At 35.4% G+C, this 16,038-nt stretch overlaps 1 protein-coding gene across 1 annotated transcript in view; it reads left to right on the top strand.

Moving 5' to 3' along the window:
• LOC128234723 (protein quiver-like) overlaps positions 1–12,128 on the top strand; it is a 33,682-nt gene extending 21,554 nt beyond the window's left edge. The window contains exons 2-3 of the mRNA XM_052949155.1: positions 1,900–2,046; positions 9,834–12,128. Coding sequence (XP_052805115.1) covers positions 1,900–2,046; positions 9,834–10,084 — 398 coding nt within the window. The 3' untranslated portion in view covers positions 10,085–12,128. The remainder of the gene's footprint in view (positions 1–1,899; positions 2,047–9,833) is intronic.
• Positions 12,129–16,038: the final 3,910 nt, after the last annotated feature.

Raw genomic sequence — 16,038 nt, 5'->3', positions numbered from 1 at the left:
TGAAACACTGAGCCTTATCAAAAACTGAGGATTACCGATCAAAATCGATTGTAACGCCAAACTTCCAAATAATCAATAAAACGTTTATCCAACATTTGATCTATTCTTTCAGCTTCGTTTCTTTGTTATTATAAGTCAATTGTCGGTGTTATTAAAAACGATTGTCTATCTAAAAGGAAATGTATAAAGTAAAATGAAACCCAACGAACATTTAAAATCGGGGAAAAAATCAAAACAACATATTTCTAAGGATAAACCCTACTAATATAACTTCCTAAATACAATTAATATCTTTTTAAACGAACTCGATATAAAAGAACGCTACAGTCCGTAAAACAAAAAATATTAAGTGCACTTTCAAACTATTGATACATTACATCTGACCTAAAACTGAATATTTCCGAGACAAATATTGTGACATACTGATGTGCTTAATAAAAATCAGTATTAGGAAAATAAGCAAGTTAAAAGTTTTTTTCTGGTAATGGAATCACTGTTTACATTGCCATCGATTTCACGTATTGCGGGAAAACGAGATCAAAACGTAATTTAAATAGGATGTCTAAGTCTGTGTACAGACACTTAAAGGTGCTGTTAGTCCATGAAATGTTGTATTTGTTAGGTATTACAAATTTCCTATACACATGTTGATGCTATTATAATGATGTTATTTATACAGTAGCACAATTGCCGTAAACTTCAATTCGGGACTGACTTTACCAAAGGAGGTTTGCCATACACAAATAACAGCTTAATTAAATCAGCAAACCACCGTTCCTCCACTCTGTCACTGAACTATATGTACGGTCGTTGACTACTCGCATGTCGCAACAGTATGTACTGAGTACTTCTACGGTGTTTCCATACCAACTTGACCTTCTAAATATTAGAGAAAAACATCTAGTGTGATCTTATATCAATTCTCTCTATTTTACAGACTATGAAGGGCCTTTACTGTTTTCATATTTCTATGATGGGGTTCTTCAGAATACTGTGCATACTCCTTCACTATAACGTAGGAATTAGTGTACCCATAGCGAAGTTCTATTGTACCTTATATTTCTTAGATACAGAGCCTCTAGAGTACTCACAACCTTTCTATAACATAGCCCTGACTGAACTTTATATATTACAAAGTTACTACTGTACTTACTATTCATAAATCACATAATCTCTTCTGTACTCACTATTTATTTACACGGCGTTTACTGTACTTACTCTTTCTATATCACACAACCTCTACTGTACCCACTAATTACCAATCACGCAACCTCTACTGTACTAGTCCTGTCTCTAAATCAGAGCCTATACTGCATTCACTTTTGTTGAATCACTGACTCTCAACTCTTCTCTACTGTTTTCTAAAACAAAGTCGCTGCTGAGCTCACCTTTTCTCTATTACAAAGACTGTGCTGTACTCACTATTTATTTATTAGCGAGCGTGTACTATACTTACTGCCTCTCTAAAACAACTCAAACATTACGTCTATCTTACTGACTATTTCTCTTTTACAGAGTATATTTCGCTATTTTTGTATTGCATAGCATATGCGATCCCAATACTGAATTCAGTTACCATTCTTAATTTCACATTAACTTAGCTGGTTCATCTACTGTGTAAATTCAGTTGCTTCAGTTCCAAACCCTTCTAATCCTATTAATGAGTCTGCTGCACTAGATAACAAATCCCTTCACTTCATTGTACTCTCTTTATCATCATAACAGAACATATCCGTTGCTTTTACTCTATATATTACCACAACAGAGCATAAACATTGCTTTTACTCTACTCTCTATATAACATAACAGAGCATACCCGTTGCTTTTACTCTACTCTCTATATTAACACGACAGAGCATGGCCGTTGCTACTTCTGTACCTTCTATTTATCAATTCCAGAGCCTATCCGCTGCTTCTACTGTTTCGGTCCTGCGCAGAACAGCTCGTGTGCGGACCCCGTTGACCCGCGGGAAGACAAAGGCAAGGCGCTCGAGGTGATCAAGTGTGAGAGCGGCATCTGCCTCAAGTGGACGCACTACTATGCCAGTAAGACTAAGGTTTTCGAAATGTTAATTAAGTAACTTAATATAAGTACTTTCCCTATCACTTGTATGAGGTTCGAATATGTTCCTCTAACAAGCAAGTGCCGTTTGGAAAAGTTACAGTAGCTGTGTCCGCCCTGGCGCTTTCACAACAAATAAGTTGCTATATTCAACTCATATCACTTAGAAATATAGCTTATCACGGATAATACACATATATTATATAATGAGCCAACATAAAGTCACAAGATTGAATGCTTCACGAAAGGGAAAACTAATAGTTAGCAGAACATAACAATTCTTGATAAACACACCCATATATATTATATAAAAGAATATATACTGTTTTGTTTGTAGAGTTTTGTGCTGTTGTTCCATGTTTCTGTTTGTAATTGTTTGTTGTTTGTGTTCTATGTCCTTGGCGTTTACCCTGTGCCACTAAACTGGGTTTATGTTTAATTTTTCGGCTAATGAGCTTGTTTCTGTAGTTTTTGGACTAGGGCACTTGTGGCCTAGTTCATAGCCATAAACACGCTATCTGCATTCTCAAGCCGCATCTGGGGGTTCACTTACGTAATGTATTCATACGCTGTATTTTGATTGGATTGCCGTTAGCGAATTTGAATAATCAAAGTAGTACCAGAACTGATTACAATGAAAACATCCAATAAAGATAGTTCTCCTAACAATTCAAGCTAACAGTATGTTCTTTTAATGAAGCACAAGAAATTCATACGTAGCGAGTGAGTTAATCGGGTTAACGACATGAATGTTCTTGCATACGGTCAGATCATGTGCAATAAGAATATGAACATATTGGAAAAGTACGCATCGAAATTTTTCCGTTCAATGCTCTGTATTGATTGATTGGTACCCTCTTTCTCTTTTATCCGAAAAGAAACCAGTATCAGTTAACCGCGGTGCCCGTCGCGCATTCGAAATGTCTTGTGAATTCATACGTAAAGCGAATATAGCGTGCGGTCTAAGTAGAAAACAACCAGGAAAGTTGGTTTAAAAAAGTATTGTTATCCTTTGTATACAATGTTGGTATTCCGAAGTCGGTCCCTGTTCTTTTTTTCGACATAATTTGCACGTTTCCGTGATATTTTCTTTTCGATACAAAGTATGTTTAACTAATCATCGCATGGCACTTAGCACTTTTTTAAATACAACATGATTTTTGGTATTTATTGTTCAAATACTATTAATGTTAACTAAAAAACCATATGCCGCGTACCTGTATAACTTTATATTTTTGAGGAAAAGTAAGTCAGGGTACCAGTCTACTTATTGACCTCAAAATTTACTCTGATCAGAGCGGCCGAATGATTCAGACATGCATGTTATCACTACTTGATGATGTGAATTTCATAGTGTTTTATTGAGGAAATTTATCAATAAAGCCGCCATTGAATGATTACCACCATCAAACGGATTTATTTTCATCTTACCTTGGGTAGCATTTTTCATTTGACACGTCAATTTTCAAGCAATACAAGTTCGTTTGAAAAAATCATGTGATTTCAATTTTGCAAAATGGAAATAAAACAATATCAAATATGCGCATACTTATTTATGACATTTCATTCTAAATGAAGCCAATTGTATGAATATGTGCACAGTATCTGTGAATAAGATGATTGTTTACCAATGTGCATAGAAAAGTCTTGGAGCCACTCTCAGTGTAAGTACATGACATTGTGATAAACCATCGCCATTGATAAAACAATCTTGCATGCTCAATTTTGGTTTCCTCTATTATAATGCACTAGTCAATTGTTACCACGGCCCCCTCGGGGATATAACAGGGAAAAGGGCTGTGTTTTTACCTTTCATGTGTCCTCGTAGCTAAAGAACTTCAGCGAACACATTATATATTACCTTTTTGGACGTGTTGTAAACATAAAAAAAATACATATCAACATTAAAGTTATGGAAGCCAGAACTAGTGTCCTCGCAATGCCGGTGATTGCGGTGGTTTTGTCTTCCCTCAAAATATATCAGGGAATTGCTCTTACCTTAGATCCCCGGGGTGGGGGTTATTCACGGGATTTTACCACTAGTTCGTTCTCGCAGGACATGGATTTTACCGGGAATTGGCTGGACGGAAAGTCGGGGGTGGGGGCGTGGTTACAATTGACTGGTGCATACTTTACAAGTTCTTTTTCTGAAGACGCTTTGTGCTCACTTTTTGTTTTCTAGCCAAGAATGAAAATCAAAAATCAGTCAGAGATACAGTATGGTGATGCATTGTTGTTGATAGATCAATAAAAATTTGTGAAATATTCGAGGGAAAGGTATTTGGTTAAATAATTTACAAGTGTAACTTTTGAGTGTTATTTATGCAATGCAGTGCCGAATATTGTAGAGATAGAATTGAATTTGTATTAATTAATCAGTTGACTTGTGGCGTTTAGGGAACAAAATTAAAATCAAAATATTCAATAAAGTTCCCTTATCACCCAATGTTGTGGAATAGTAAAGTAATAAAGATTTAACCTCACAACAGTCTTTCTCAAATGCTGTCCAGGCTTTTTTATGCTTAAGAATAATAACCTCGCGATGTCAGACCAGAAATCATCTTGGCATGAGATTGGATCACTATGGATCATTATGCACCAGTCAATTGTAACCACGGCTCCCACATCCGGGGGTATACCGGGGATAGCCGGCGAAATGGGCCATGTTTTTACCTTTCAGGTGGCCCCGCAGTGCCAGGTCTTCCCGGAAAATACAGTGTGGATGGGGCTCAACCTAATGTCCCTTGGGTGCGGGGCATTTGTTGGGGACTTTACCATCAGATTATCTCCGCAGGGCGGGGATTTTAGCTGGGGTTGGCTGGACCGAAAGTAAAAGTCCCTGCTATTACGGGACCGGGGGGCGGGGGGGGGCATGGTAACAATTGACTGATGCATTAGCTTGTGTGTATTCAGATAGAGTTAAGAATATATATTTATTTATATAAGTTATACTTTGCAATCTAAATAAAAGATTTGAAAAAGATATCCTTTATCAATAAATGCAAGTATACATAAATGACTGTGCAAATCTTTATATATCATCGAAATATGAGTACCTTGCAGGGTGAATGTTATTTGTAAAAATTATATCAAGTGAGCTTTCAAGATTACCTTTCCAATCGCATACACAATGCAGTTTGAAACCTGGATAATTAAAACAAATCTTGGTTGTAGACCATTACTATTAAATATTTGATAAGTCACAGACATTATAAGGTACAGTCTAAAGGGGCTGTACTCAGTTAATGATGAAAAAGCAAAAATTTAAAGAAAATTGTAGAAAATTGACATAAACTTGGTATCGATGTGTACAATTAATGCATTGAAACTTACTAACTGATGATCCCCATAGTTTACAAATGATTTATTAATAGCAGTTATTTTGTGTTTTTCCATTAAAAAGATTACTAGGTATGTCTACCGAGTAGAATTCATTCCTTATGCGTGTTCTGCCGTTGATGTTATTACATGATATTAGCAAGTTAGGAATATATCTGGAAAATTCCTCCCAGTAAAAGTAAGTCTTCATAGCATAGTGGATACGACACTTCACTGCATTTTTTTTTTCATTTGGGTATTTTATTTACAATAACGATATCAAAGAGTAAAATATTTCATTAAAAAAGTGTACTTAGATTCGTTACAGGAAAAAAACAACTTTTTGGTGCCAATCTGGTGTACAGTCCCTTTCATAAACAACAAGTGAAGTCAATGCTGTAATTTGAGACAAACAAAAAAAGACAGCAGAAAGTTCAAAAAGTGTGACCAATGTAAGAATACCTTACATAATTTATAAATTTTCATGCGATTCAGACAATTTCAATGCTAGAAATCACAAAAAAAATCATTCCCTTGAATTATTCCTGTAATAGTTTAAAGCTACCCTCTCACAGATTTACCGTTTTTACAACTTTTTTTTGTCTTGGAAAGAGCAAATTTTTGCGTAAACATCTTCAAACCAATAATATCAGATTGCTGACAAACAATCAGCTCGTAGTTTGTCATATTTCCGTTCGAAAATTAATGTTTTATGGCTTAAACCGTTACTAACAGTTTAAGAATAATGCTTAAACCATCAATTTTTTAACTTTAATATAAAAATCTGCCATCTAAATTTTGGTCAGCAGTCTTATATAACTGGTTTCCATGGATTTTCGCAAAAATTGGCTCGTTCCAAGACAAAAAATAAAAAAGTTGTCAAAATGAGAGTGCAGCTTAATAAAATTTCAATGCACTCCATTTGACATTATTTTAAACAGATGAAAAAATGTTATTTTTAAAAAGCACAATATAACCTTCATGTGACCTTACATTATAATGAATTTATTCAGATCATAATTAAGTGACTTTTCTTGCACTTAAATGTAAACAAGAAAGCTTGGGATTGAACACTAAATGAAACAAGAATGAAATTAACTGAATCACAAAATATCATCAAAATTATACACATAAATGTTCTTTGATATACAAAAAAAATGAAACTTTTTAGACTTTCAAAAATTTAACATTTACTAAATACGGTTTAATAAAATGATGAATTTGTAGGATTTGATATCCTACTAGATGTAACTCGGCTTCGTTTATTTTTCTTAACTTTCTCTCAGTGATGAGAAATAAATTTTATTCACTGCAGTTGTTTTCTAAGTTTATGAAAATAAGAACAATTGAAACAATTCATTAACTACTGTTGATCAGTGCAGATTGTGGGAGGTCATGGTTGATTTCAATGAACCACCTTATAGCCCTGCCAAAATTGGATACTGGTTGGTCAGTCAGGTGCTTTTGGTAGGCATGATTAGCATGAATGTTAATTTTAACCATCATTTATAAATGTTTACACAATCAATGATTATTGAAATAACAAGCGAAGCGAAATGTTATTTTGAATGATGAAAGCCATGAAATATGTGATGTATTAAAAAAAGAGACCATTTTTTCAGCTTGTGTAAAAAATATGAATATTGTTAAGTAACATTATTTATTGTTTATCAGGAAAATGTTGAAATCTCATGTTTAGGCCTATAGTGATCATACTTGATTGCTATGTTATCGGCACTTGTTGCAATATGTTTTATTCATTGCAATATTTATGTAAAACATTAATTATAATGTTGACTTAAGTTTGTAGATAAGAACTAATGGTATAGGTGATGTGAGAATGATCTCGTAAGTCTTTAAAAACCCTTTTGGTATTGTGAGTTCTTTGCTCCAGTCTTGTTCAGTTTAGCTTTTGAAGATTTTCAAAGTAACTGCAAAACAAGTCCAGCTGTCTAGAAAGACTGTCAAACCCTGACCAGATATAATTTCTTGTCTTTTCAAATTACCAACTTGGCAATGGTTTTATCATAACATAGGATATTGGTTTTAAAGAACATGTTAGTGTTTTTGTATGTGGAATGAAATATCATAAGTGGCACTAAATTGAACATAATTTATAGTTCTCATTGATATTACACATAGCCCCAAGTACATGTTGATCTAAGATTTAAGGCTTGGATGGAGTCAGGGCAAGAAAAATGCATGTTAATACATTGTACTTTCCAACGCAAGAACTGTTTGTTTATTCAAGTAAATAAAGCAATCCCCACACCAAGGAACTGCAGTAATGCATAACCAGCTTAACTGACATTATGAGTTGGAGTTCAAATTGCTGCAATTAAAGGCACATCTAGTTTTCAGAATTATTCAAACTCTGATTTAGCAACCTTAATATAGTTATATGAACTACTTTTGCGAAATGAAAGCTTTTTTAGATTTACAAGGACGGGTGAAAAGTATTTGCCAAATGTACTGCAACACCTGATACCTGTTGTCTAGGAATCCAACAAATTCTTGGCACTCCAAATGTTACAGTAATATTCAACTTGGAGTGTCTGAAAAGAAAGCTTCTTGATTCTACATTCAACATGTTCTTTCTGTATGACATATTGGACCAGGAGAATCTTGAACCTACAACCTTTTGCATCTATTGAGATAGGGAGCTATCAGAACAGTGACAGAGGACAATACAAGAATGGCCAACTGCTGCATTTATTGAGTTATCTAATGCATACAAATTAAGACGGAGAAAATAATTCTTAATTTTTCCAAACTACTTCCTTAAGCATCTTGTACATGTATGTAGTTGTCTTTTACAATGACAGTTCAAAGTTACAATGGCCCTGTGGGTTAAAGATGCTCTGTCCACGGGGTAACAGGTTTTGTACATAATAGGGTTATAAGTACTGCGTTTTGATCCAGGAGGTTGTATTCGACTCAAGTAGATTTTTGCAGATTCGGATTTCACAAGGCACAAGCCGAGTAAAATCAAAATCTACAAAAAACTACCAGAATCAAATATGACATTCCGCCATATCCGGACCAAAACGCAGTACTAATAACCCTTTTATTATATACATTACTGATTAGATCAATTAGAAGCCACATCTTTGCATAATAAATTTCATTTTAAGGATGCACTCATTGGTTTAATGACGTCAATTTAATATTGCGCAACATACTTGTTATGACGGGACGTCACAAGAGTGGTATATGGCCGTATTACACTGGAGCGGTATATGGGTTAAAGTATTTTGTGATATGTATTGCATGGGGATTGATGATGGGTATAAAATAAAGAATAAAAGTATGTTTGGTATTCCATTATCACTAGCATTGTAATGAACTGCTGACACCATGTTATGAAATTTGATGGTCAAAGTATTTAAAAGACATTTCAATATTTCATATTTTAAAAAAAGATATTCATCTCATCTTAGTCTACTCAACTTGCTTTGCTATGTACAAAAGTCTGCAGCAGTAATATGAATAGCATTAGACGGAAGGCAGTGCCTAATATTTATCAATAGCACTAAGTTATCATGGTAACATAATTTATGAATTGAATACCAAGCACAAATTAAGAGGGAGAAAATAATTCTTCACTTTTTAAATAAAAAACTACTTCCTAATAGCAATGTGTATGCAGTCTGACATAGGTGTACAATGTAGATGTCTTTTACAAAGATTGTTCAAAGTATGGTCCTGTGGTTTAAAGCTCCCCTGAAAAAGAGGTGACCGGTTTTCTATATAGTATATAATTACATCATTGAAAATCTTCTCTGAAACTGCAAATAACAGTCCTTTGATATAAAAGGATTTGATCAAATTAAAGAAGTATGTGTGCCAACCACGTAAATTAATCTGTACAAGTCTTATTTAACGACTTTGAGAAATTCAAAAGAACTATGACTTTATCTGATTTAACGCTTTAGCCCCCCCCCCCTCCACCCCCCTCACACTACACACACTTATCTAGATTTTTCAAATTTCCTTTGCAGCTTGCAAGCAGTTTTAGTCTAAAATTTAAGCTAGCTCATTAAACAGTAACCCCTTGTGATGTGAGCCGATTTGTTCAATGCTTAGAACATGGTTGTCAACATTCCCCTGAATGAAGCCCTAGTCCATCAGTGCTTTCAGCACTTTGATTCATATAAATATTGATCTTAATATTTGCTGGCTGTAAATGATATGGAGGGTTGCCCACTTAGACAAAAAGATAACAACGTCACCATTTGTAAATTCATAAATATGTCTACTATGAAACATTCCTTGTGCTTTTTCTCTTAAACTTTTTTCAGGAACGTAGCATAAGTAACATATGCAATGTTAAAAACACAGCGATAATAAGTATATAACTAATCGAGCCACCCCGATCATTGAAATTTGGTCATTTCTAACGTAAATGTAATGCCTATGTAATGTTATAATAATGTTATATGTCTACTTACAGATCAACTATATATGCACAGAACATGCTCCCATCGTCTGAAGCGTTTCAGGATAATGATGAACGATGGTGTATGCCGATCAGAAGGCTCTGGAAACGGAGATTTGTGTATGTGTGGTAAAAACCTGTGTAACGACGCTTTGTCAGTGACGTCATCATTGATAACAGTACTTCTCATGACTTCTTTAGCTGTGTTAGTGTCGTCCTTGAGTCATATGCCTTCACCAGGAACAAATGAGAAAGGTATTAGATAGGCAAACTACACGCCATTCGCCCATCTGTAGTCAATGGCAATTGAATTGTTGTCGAAAATAACGATTTTTGTTTAGGAACACGTGAACTTCATGGTTAATTACCGATAAGAAATAACCGGAAAAGTTTGTCTTAAGAAATGACTTTTATCACGTTTCGTGGCCAATTACGGGCCAGTTTGTTGATATTTGTAAACATGAAAAAGCAAGAACTGAATTCCCAAAAGTAATTAGGAGACTTTAGATGTACAGGGTTCATTTGTGATACTAAAGAGAATGATAATTTAACATCCTGCAGTGTGTTAATGGTAATGGGGTTACGCATGTGATTGTGTAATAAAAACTTGAAGGCACATTATCCGGATGGCATCCTCTGTTTGCTGACGAAAATATGACGAGAATGCCTTTAGACAGGATATGGTAATATTCGAATATGGTTTCATCCGAGAAGTGAATATACGTCGATAGACATCCAACCTGTGCAATGAAGCAATTATCAAGTGTTATGACACTGCTAACTTCCAATTGTTTGTAGCATTTTGTGCAGGGCTGAGAAACACAAAATATTACCATAATGTATTTTTTTTAAATATCATGATTAGTTTATTATTTCCCCAGTGTCAACTGGGTATCTTCAAACTTCTGTTTGAGAGGTTTGGTAAACAGGGAAATGATGCTTTGGTGTGGAACTATATATTAATTTGCAGTTATCTAATGTTCGCCGTGCTAGAGTACAAATAGACTATAATTTTAATGATTTATGTAAATGTGCATATTTCTGTAATGATGAATGATGATACAATTTTGTATCAGCTAACAAGCAGAAATATTTAACTTTAACATGAACAATTACTATGAGCACAAATTGTAAAGACATTGTGAGTGATGTTTGTGTGTAAAACTAGATAGATTGATGGCAATTGCGAAATTGTTTATACACTGTGTAATATTATTTATTTTTATGGTATCAAATGTACACTCATGGAAATGTATGTCTGGTGACCCAAATACGATCTTGGTTATCATTTGAAACGGTTTGCTGTGTGGACAGTATGATACTAGTGTTACAAACAAGCTGTTTGGTCTTATAACACTGTAAAATAGGTCACCCCAAGTCCGATTTCAGTTCATATAAAGAACAAATTACAAGCTGCCATATCTTTATTATGGTTTCCGCCATTTTTTTAGTTAGGTAATCAGCAGTCAATCCCCTTACAAACAATACTGAACCTATTATATAAGAGTCGCAATGCATCACAATTTATAGTACGGCCAATTGCAAAGTAAAACAACAAAAAAACGTATTTACACATCGGATATATTATAGGCAAGTTTTGCTAAGGGTATAACTTTCGAAAATTTATAGATGACAATTTTAGATTTTACACGGAACAAAAATGATATCTCTTGGTCAAATGGTTGTAGAGTTGTCCCTCCTTTTTCTTAAAAAAGTTTGTGCAAATCAAAACACGGAAACTAATGGAAGAATTGAATGAAACTCTGGACATTCTTTTATTGAATTCTAGTTTGAATGAAGAAAATCAAAGTACAAAGAAACCTGAACAAGAGATATAATACCTGCCCTGTGAAACAATCACAATGATCAGTGAGCTTGTTAACTTCGACTTACATTACTCACATTTTACACTCAATATGCTTGTATTTGCAATTACTACTTACTATTTAACGCATTTATTTGCTGAAATTGTGTTGCTCTCCTTTTGATAGTATACTAGGGATTTTACCGTAGTGTATATACATATTTGTGCATTTCAGTCTGTAGTATTCTTTATTCATGTCCATGTACAGTTATGTGCAGGGGGGGGGGGGGGCGAATTAACACGTGTAAATGAATTTAGTTTACAAAAATAGCTTTAACGCGTTTGGGTTTGTTTCATATGTATTTTAATGTGTATGCATAATATCTACGAAAAATACATGTCACCATGACATTAGACACGCTATTTGTTGTTGATTTCCTTCTAAAACACAACCATAAAAGTGGTATGTAGTAAATAAGAAGCAATTTAAATAATCACGTCGGCAAAATCCTACAAGTTTGTAGAAAAGATCATCGACAAGGAGCAATTTGGAAACCCAGATTTAATAAACTGCCTTTGCGTTCTTCAGAGCTTTGTGAATAATGCGTCTTATTATTAGCTAAGGTGTCAATATATGATTTGCTTTCCTAAATGTAAGACATCTTATTGGTAAATTAAACAAATATTACGATCCGTCAAATGGCTTATTTCCTAGTTCGTCTTACTATTCTTTATATCAGACCGTCTGGCCGAAAACGGAATGATTAACTACTCAGGGAACATGGGCTTAGAATAATGCATACAGATTTATCATATAGCATGCGAATATACCCGTCATGTATAGTTCTTACGCCGGAACACAACAGAACTAATAATCACTACTTAAAAAGAAAATATGGACATGTTCATAAAAATGGTGGCACTGTTGCTCTAGTTGTGGCGCTGTCGAGTATGTTTTGCGAGTGAGAATAGTGTTCATTGCAGCTGTATATCTTAGTGAAAGTCATGCACCGATAAATGCCGTAGAATTTGTGGCATGCCTTCATTTTCATTAAATATACTACTCTCAGCTAGTATTTTATTATTTTGACATGGCCACCTATCCTATACTACTTAGTATCTAAAAAGGCGTACAATCGTCTTTCAAGGACTGTCAGTAGTTCTTCAATGTACTGTATTGCACTGTGATATAATTAAGTTTCTGAAAATGAAAGAAAAATGTTGACTGGGTATAATTTTAACCAAAACACAGATAATGCATTTAACTATTTGTACATCACAGATGGGGGTTTTCAAGGTAGAAAGAAAATATGCCTTTTTCTAACAAATTGAAAAAAAAAAACAAAAAAACATTTAACTACCTCTTCTGTAACTGTTCGAATAAGAACAAGCAGGCCCTGGAAGACACACTATTCAAAACGAAAAAGTACTCCGCAGACACCATTGCCATGTAAAATGGCAAAATTTGTTTTACCAATCATTACCTGTGGCTTATCAGACGCATCCGCTTGAATATTGACCGTAGTGTTTTCCTTATGATGCCTATACGTGTTGATTTATCATCTACAATGGAAACATTACAGTATATTTATCAGGTGGACTTTGCATCGATGATACAATATAGGTCTACTATACTTCTACAACTAGGGACACCTCCTTTTGTCTAGAACTGATATGATCACGCTTTGATTTCAATTCTACTCAAAAGCACATCTGCAGGAATGACATTTTAAAATGATTTGTTATATTAAGGAAGATGAATCTAGGCAAAACAAAAACGATGGCAAAAGAATGAAACATCACTGAAACTAGGACATAAACTCTATAAGGAGCTGCCATACATAAAAGAAATGTTATTTATAAGTGATTTTGATGGGGTCGTCTTTGGAAGTTGCGGGAGATATGATAAGTCTCCTCTGGCAGATTTGATTTAAATATTCCAATGGGAATAAGCTCGCGTGAAAATCTTAATTTCGATCCAAAATGGAATTTCGGTATATCAAAACCCCCCAGATTTACTCTCTTTGCTTTGCGATTTCGTGCTAAGTATACATATACGAATTGGACAAAAAACTTTCTTTGATTCCAAAACGATAGAAACAACAAACTTTCATTCAATCCCTTAATGTAAAGATGTGCTTCAAAGGGTGTTTCAATATCATTGCATACCAACATAATATCCATTATGCAAATACAACGTTGACACCCTTACACATTCCTATAAGACGTCACAAATATACAAGCTGAAGCGCCAAGAGTAATCGAGTACTGGAGTATCAGACGTCAAATTTGCAGCCACTGTTGAACAATATTTAAACCCCTCCCTCATCATCGAAAATGTGTTACGTTTAGCAAAAACTCAGCGTTATTTAATAGGAAGATTAACCTAGATGTATAATGAAATACAACGAACATCTTAAATCAGAGAAAAACATTCATAACAACAGAAATCGAGCCGATATATTTATCTTAAACATAACCATTCCGGGGCAAATATTGTCACATAATTATGTGCTCAATCAAAATTGGTACAGTACTCGTTAAGAAAATAACCATATAAAATCACATGTATTTACATTCCTTATTATCAAGCGATTGCTTACTCTGTCATCGATTTCTCATCTAATGGGAAAACGGAAACAAACCGTAAAATGAAAATACGATGTCTAAGTCTGTGTCAGGACAAACACATAGTTTGTCACTGTCCTTGGAATGCTGTTATTGTAAGAGTGTGAATGGTGATTTTTGACGATGCTTTTTATTATACTAGTATACAGCTGTTCTCGACTTAGAATCGAGACTGAATGAGGGCTACGAGTGGTTTGCCACACTCAAATACTTTGAACCATTATAGGGAAGCTATCCCAAAACAGTGACCATTCCAACATGGGAATTGTCTAATTGAAGTAATTATTTAATGACGTGATAGCGTGCCTAGCCTCTTGACGTGATAGCTTGACGTCATAGCGGGCTTAGCCTCTTGACATTATAGCTTGACGTGACAGCGGGGTTAGGCTACTGACGTGATAGCGGGCTTAGCCTCATTGCGTGATAGCGTGTTAAGCCTCATGTCGTATTAGCGAGCTTCGCGTCCTTACGTAATAGCGGGATTAGCCTCTTGGCGTGATAGCTTGAAGTGATAGGGGCTTAGCCCTTGGTGTGATAGCTGGCTTAGCCTTTTGAAGTGATAGTGGGCTTAGACTCTTGACGTGATAGCTGGCTTAGCCTTTTGACGTGACAGCGGGCTTAGCCTCTTGACGTGATAGCCGGCTAAGCCTCTAGACGTGATAGCTGGCTTAGCCTCTTGATGTGATAGCGGGCTTAGCATCTTGACGTGATAGTAGGCTTAGCCTCTTGACGTGATAGCCTTTTGACGTGATGGCGGGCGTAGCCTCTCGATGTGATAGCGGGCTTAGCCTATCGATATGATAGCTGACTTAGCCTCTTGACGTGATAGTTGGCTTTGCCTCTTGATGTGACAGCTGACTTAGCCTTTTGACGTGATAGCGGGTTAAACCTCTTGACGTGATAGCTGGCTAAGCCTCTTGACATGATAGCGGGCTTAGCCTCTTGATGTGATAGCGGGCTTAGCCTCTTGGCGTGATAGCGGGCTTAGCCCTTGGCGTGATAGCGGGCGTCGCCTTTTAAAAGGATAGCGGGCTTAGCATATTAACGTGATAAGTGGCTTAGCCTTTTGACGTGATAGTGGGCGTTGCCTCTTGACGTGAAAGCTGGCTTAGCGTTTTGACGTGATAGCGGGCTTAGCCTGTTGACGTCATAACTGGCTTAGCCTCTAGACGTGAAAGCCGGCATAGCTACGTATGCTCTTAATAAGAGATTTTAATAGTATCAAACGCCGGTAGTTGCCGGAATTATATTTTCTGTAGCTGTTATGTTAACTTTAATTATCAAACAATTCCCTCCAGCGAAATTCTTAGATTTAATCCGTAATGGAATTTTGCCACAAGTCAGCATCTCTAAAGCTTTGCACATTCACGTTGAACACGAACTTAGAATCAATTAACATTAAAAAAAATATTATTTAATTTCTAACTGTAAAGCTCGGCTTAAAATGGTGTGTCGAGTTCTGAGCAAATGTAGTATCGAACCACAATGGGTGCCAAAATAATAATATTTTGTGAAAAGATGTATGCGAAGGTTTCGTTGGCATTCACGGTACACGTTCTGATATACACGTTGAAACGCCTAGCGTAATCGAGAACCGAGGATATTTGATCATAACCGATTTTAACGGCAAATTTCCAATATAACGATTATCCAACAATTGATCCATTATTTCATGATCGAATCAGTCTTACGTTAAGCAAATTGACTATAATGAAACCCAACGAACATTTAAAATCGGAAACAAAAAACAAAACAGATTTCTCAAGATAAACCCTCCTAGCTAAATCC

The sequence above is a fragment of the Mya arenaria genome, chromosome 5 (assembly GCF_026914265.1).
Source record: "Mya arenaria isolate MELC-2E11 chromosome 5, ASM2691426v1".
NCBI classification, from domain to species: domain Eukaryota; kingdom Metazoa; phylum Mollusca; class Bivalvia; order Myida; family Myidae; genus Mya; species Mya arenaria.
The sequence above is the reverse complement of the archived record's forward strand: the minus strand, read 5'-3'. Positions and strand labels throughout refer to the sequence as shown.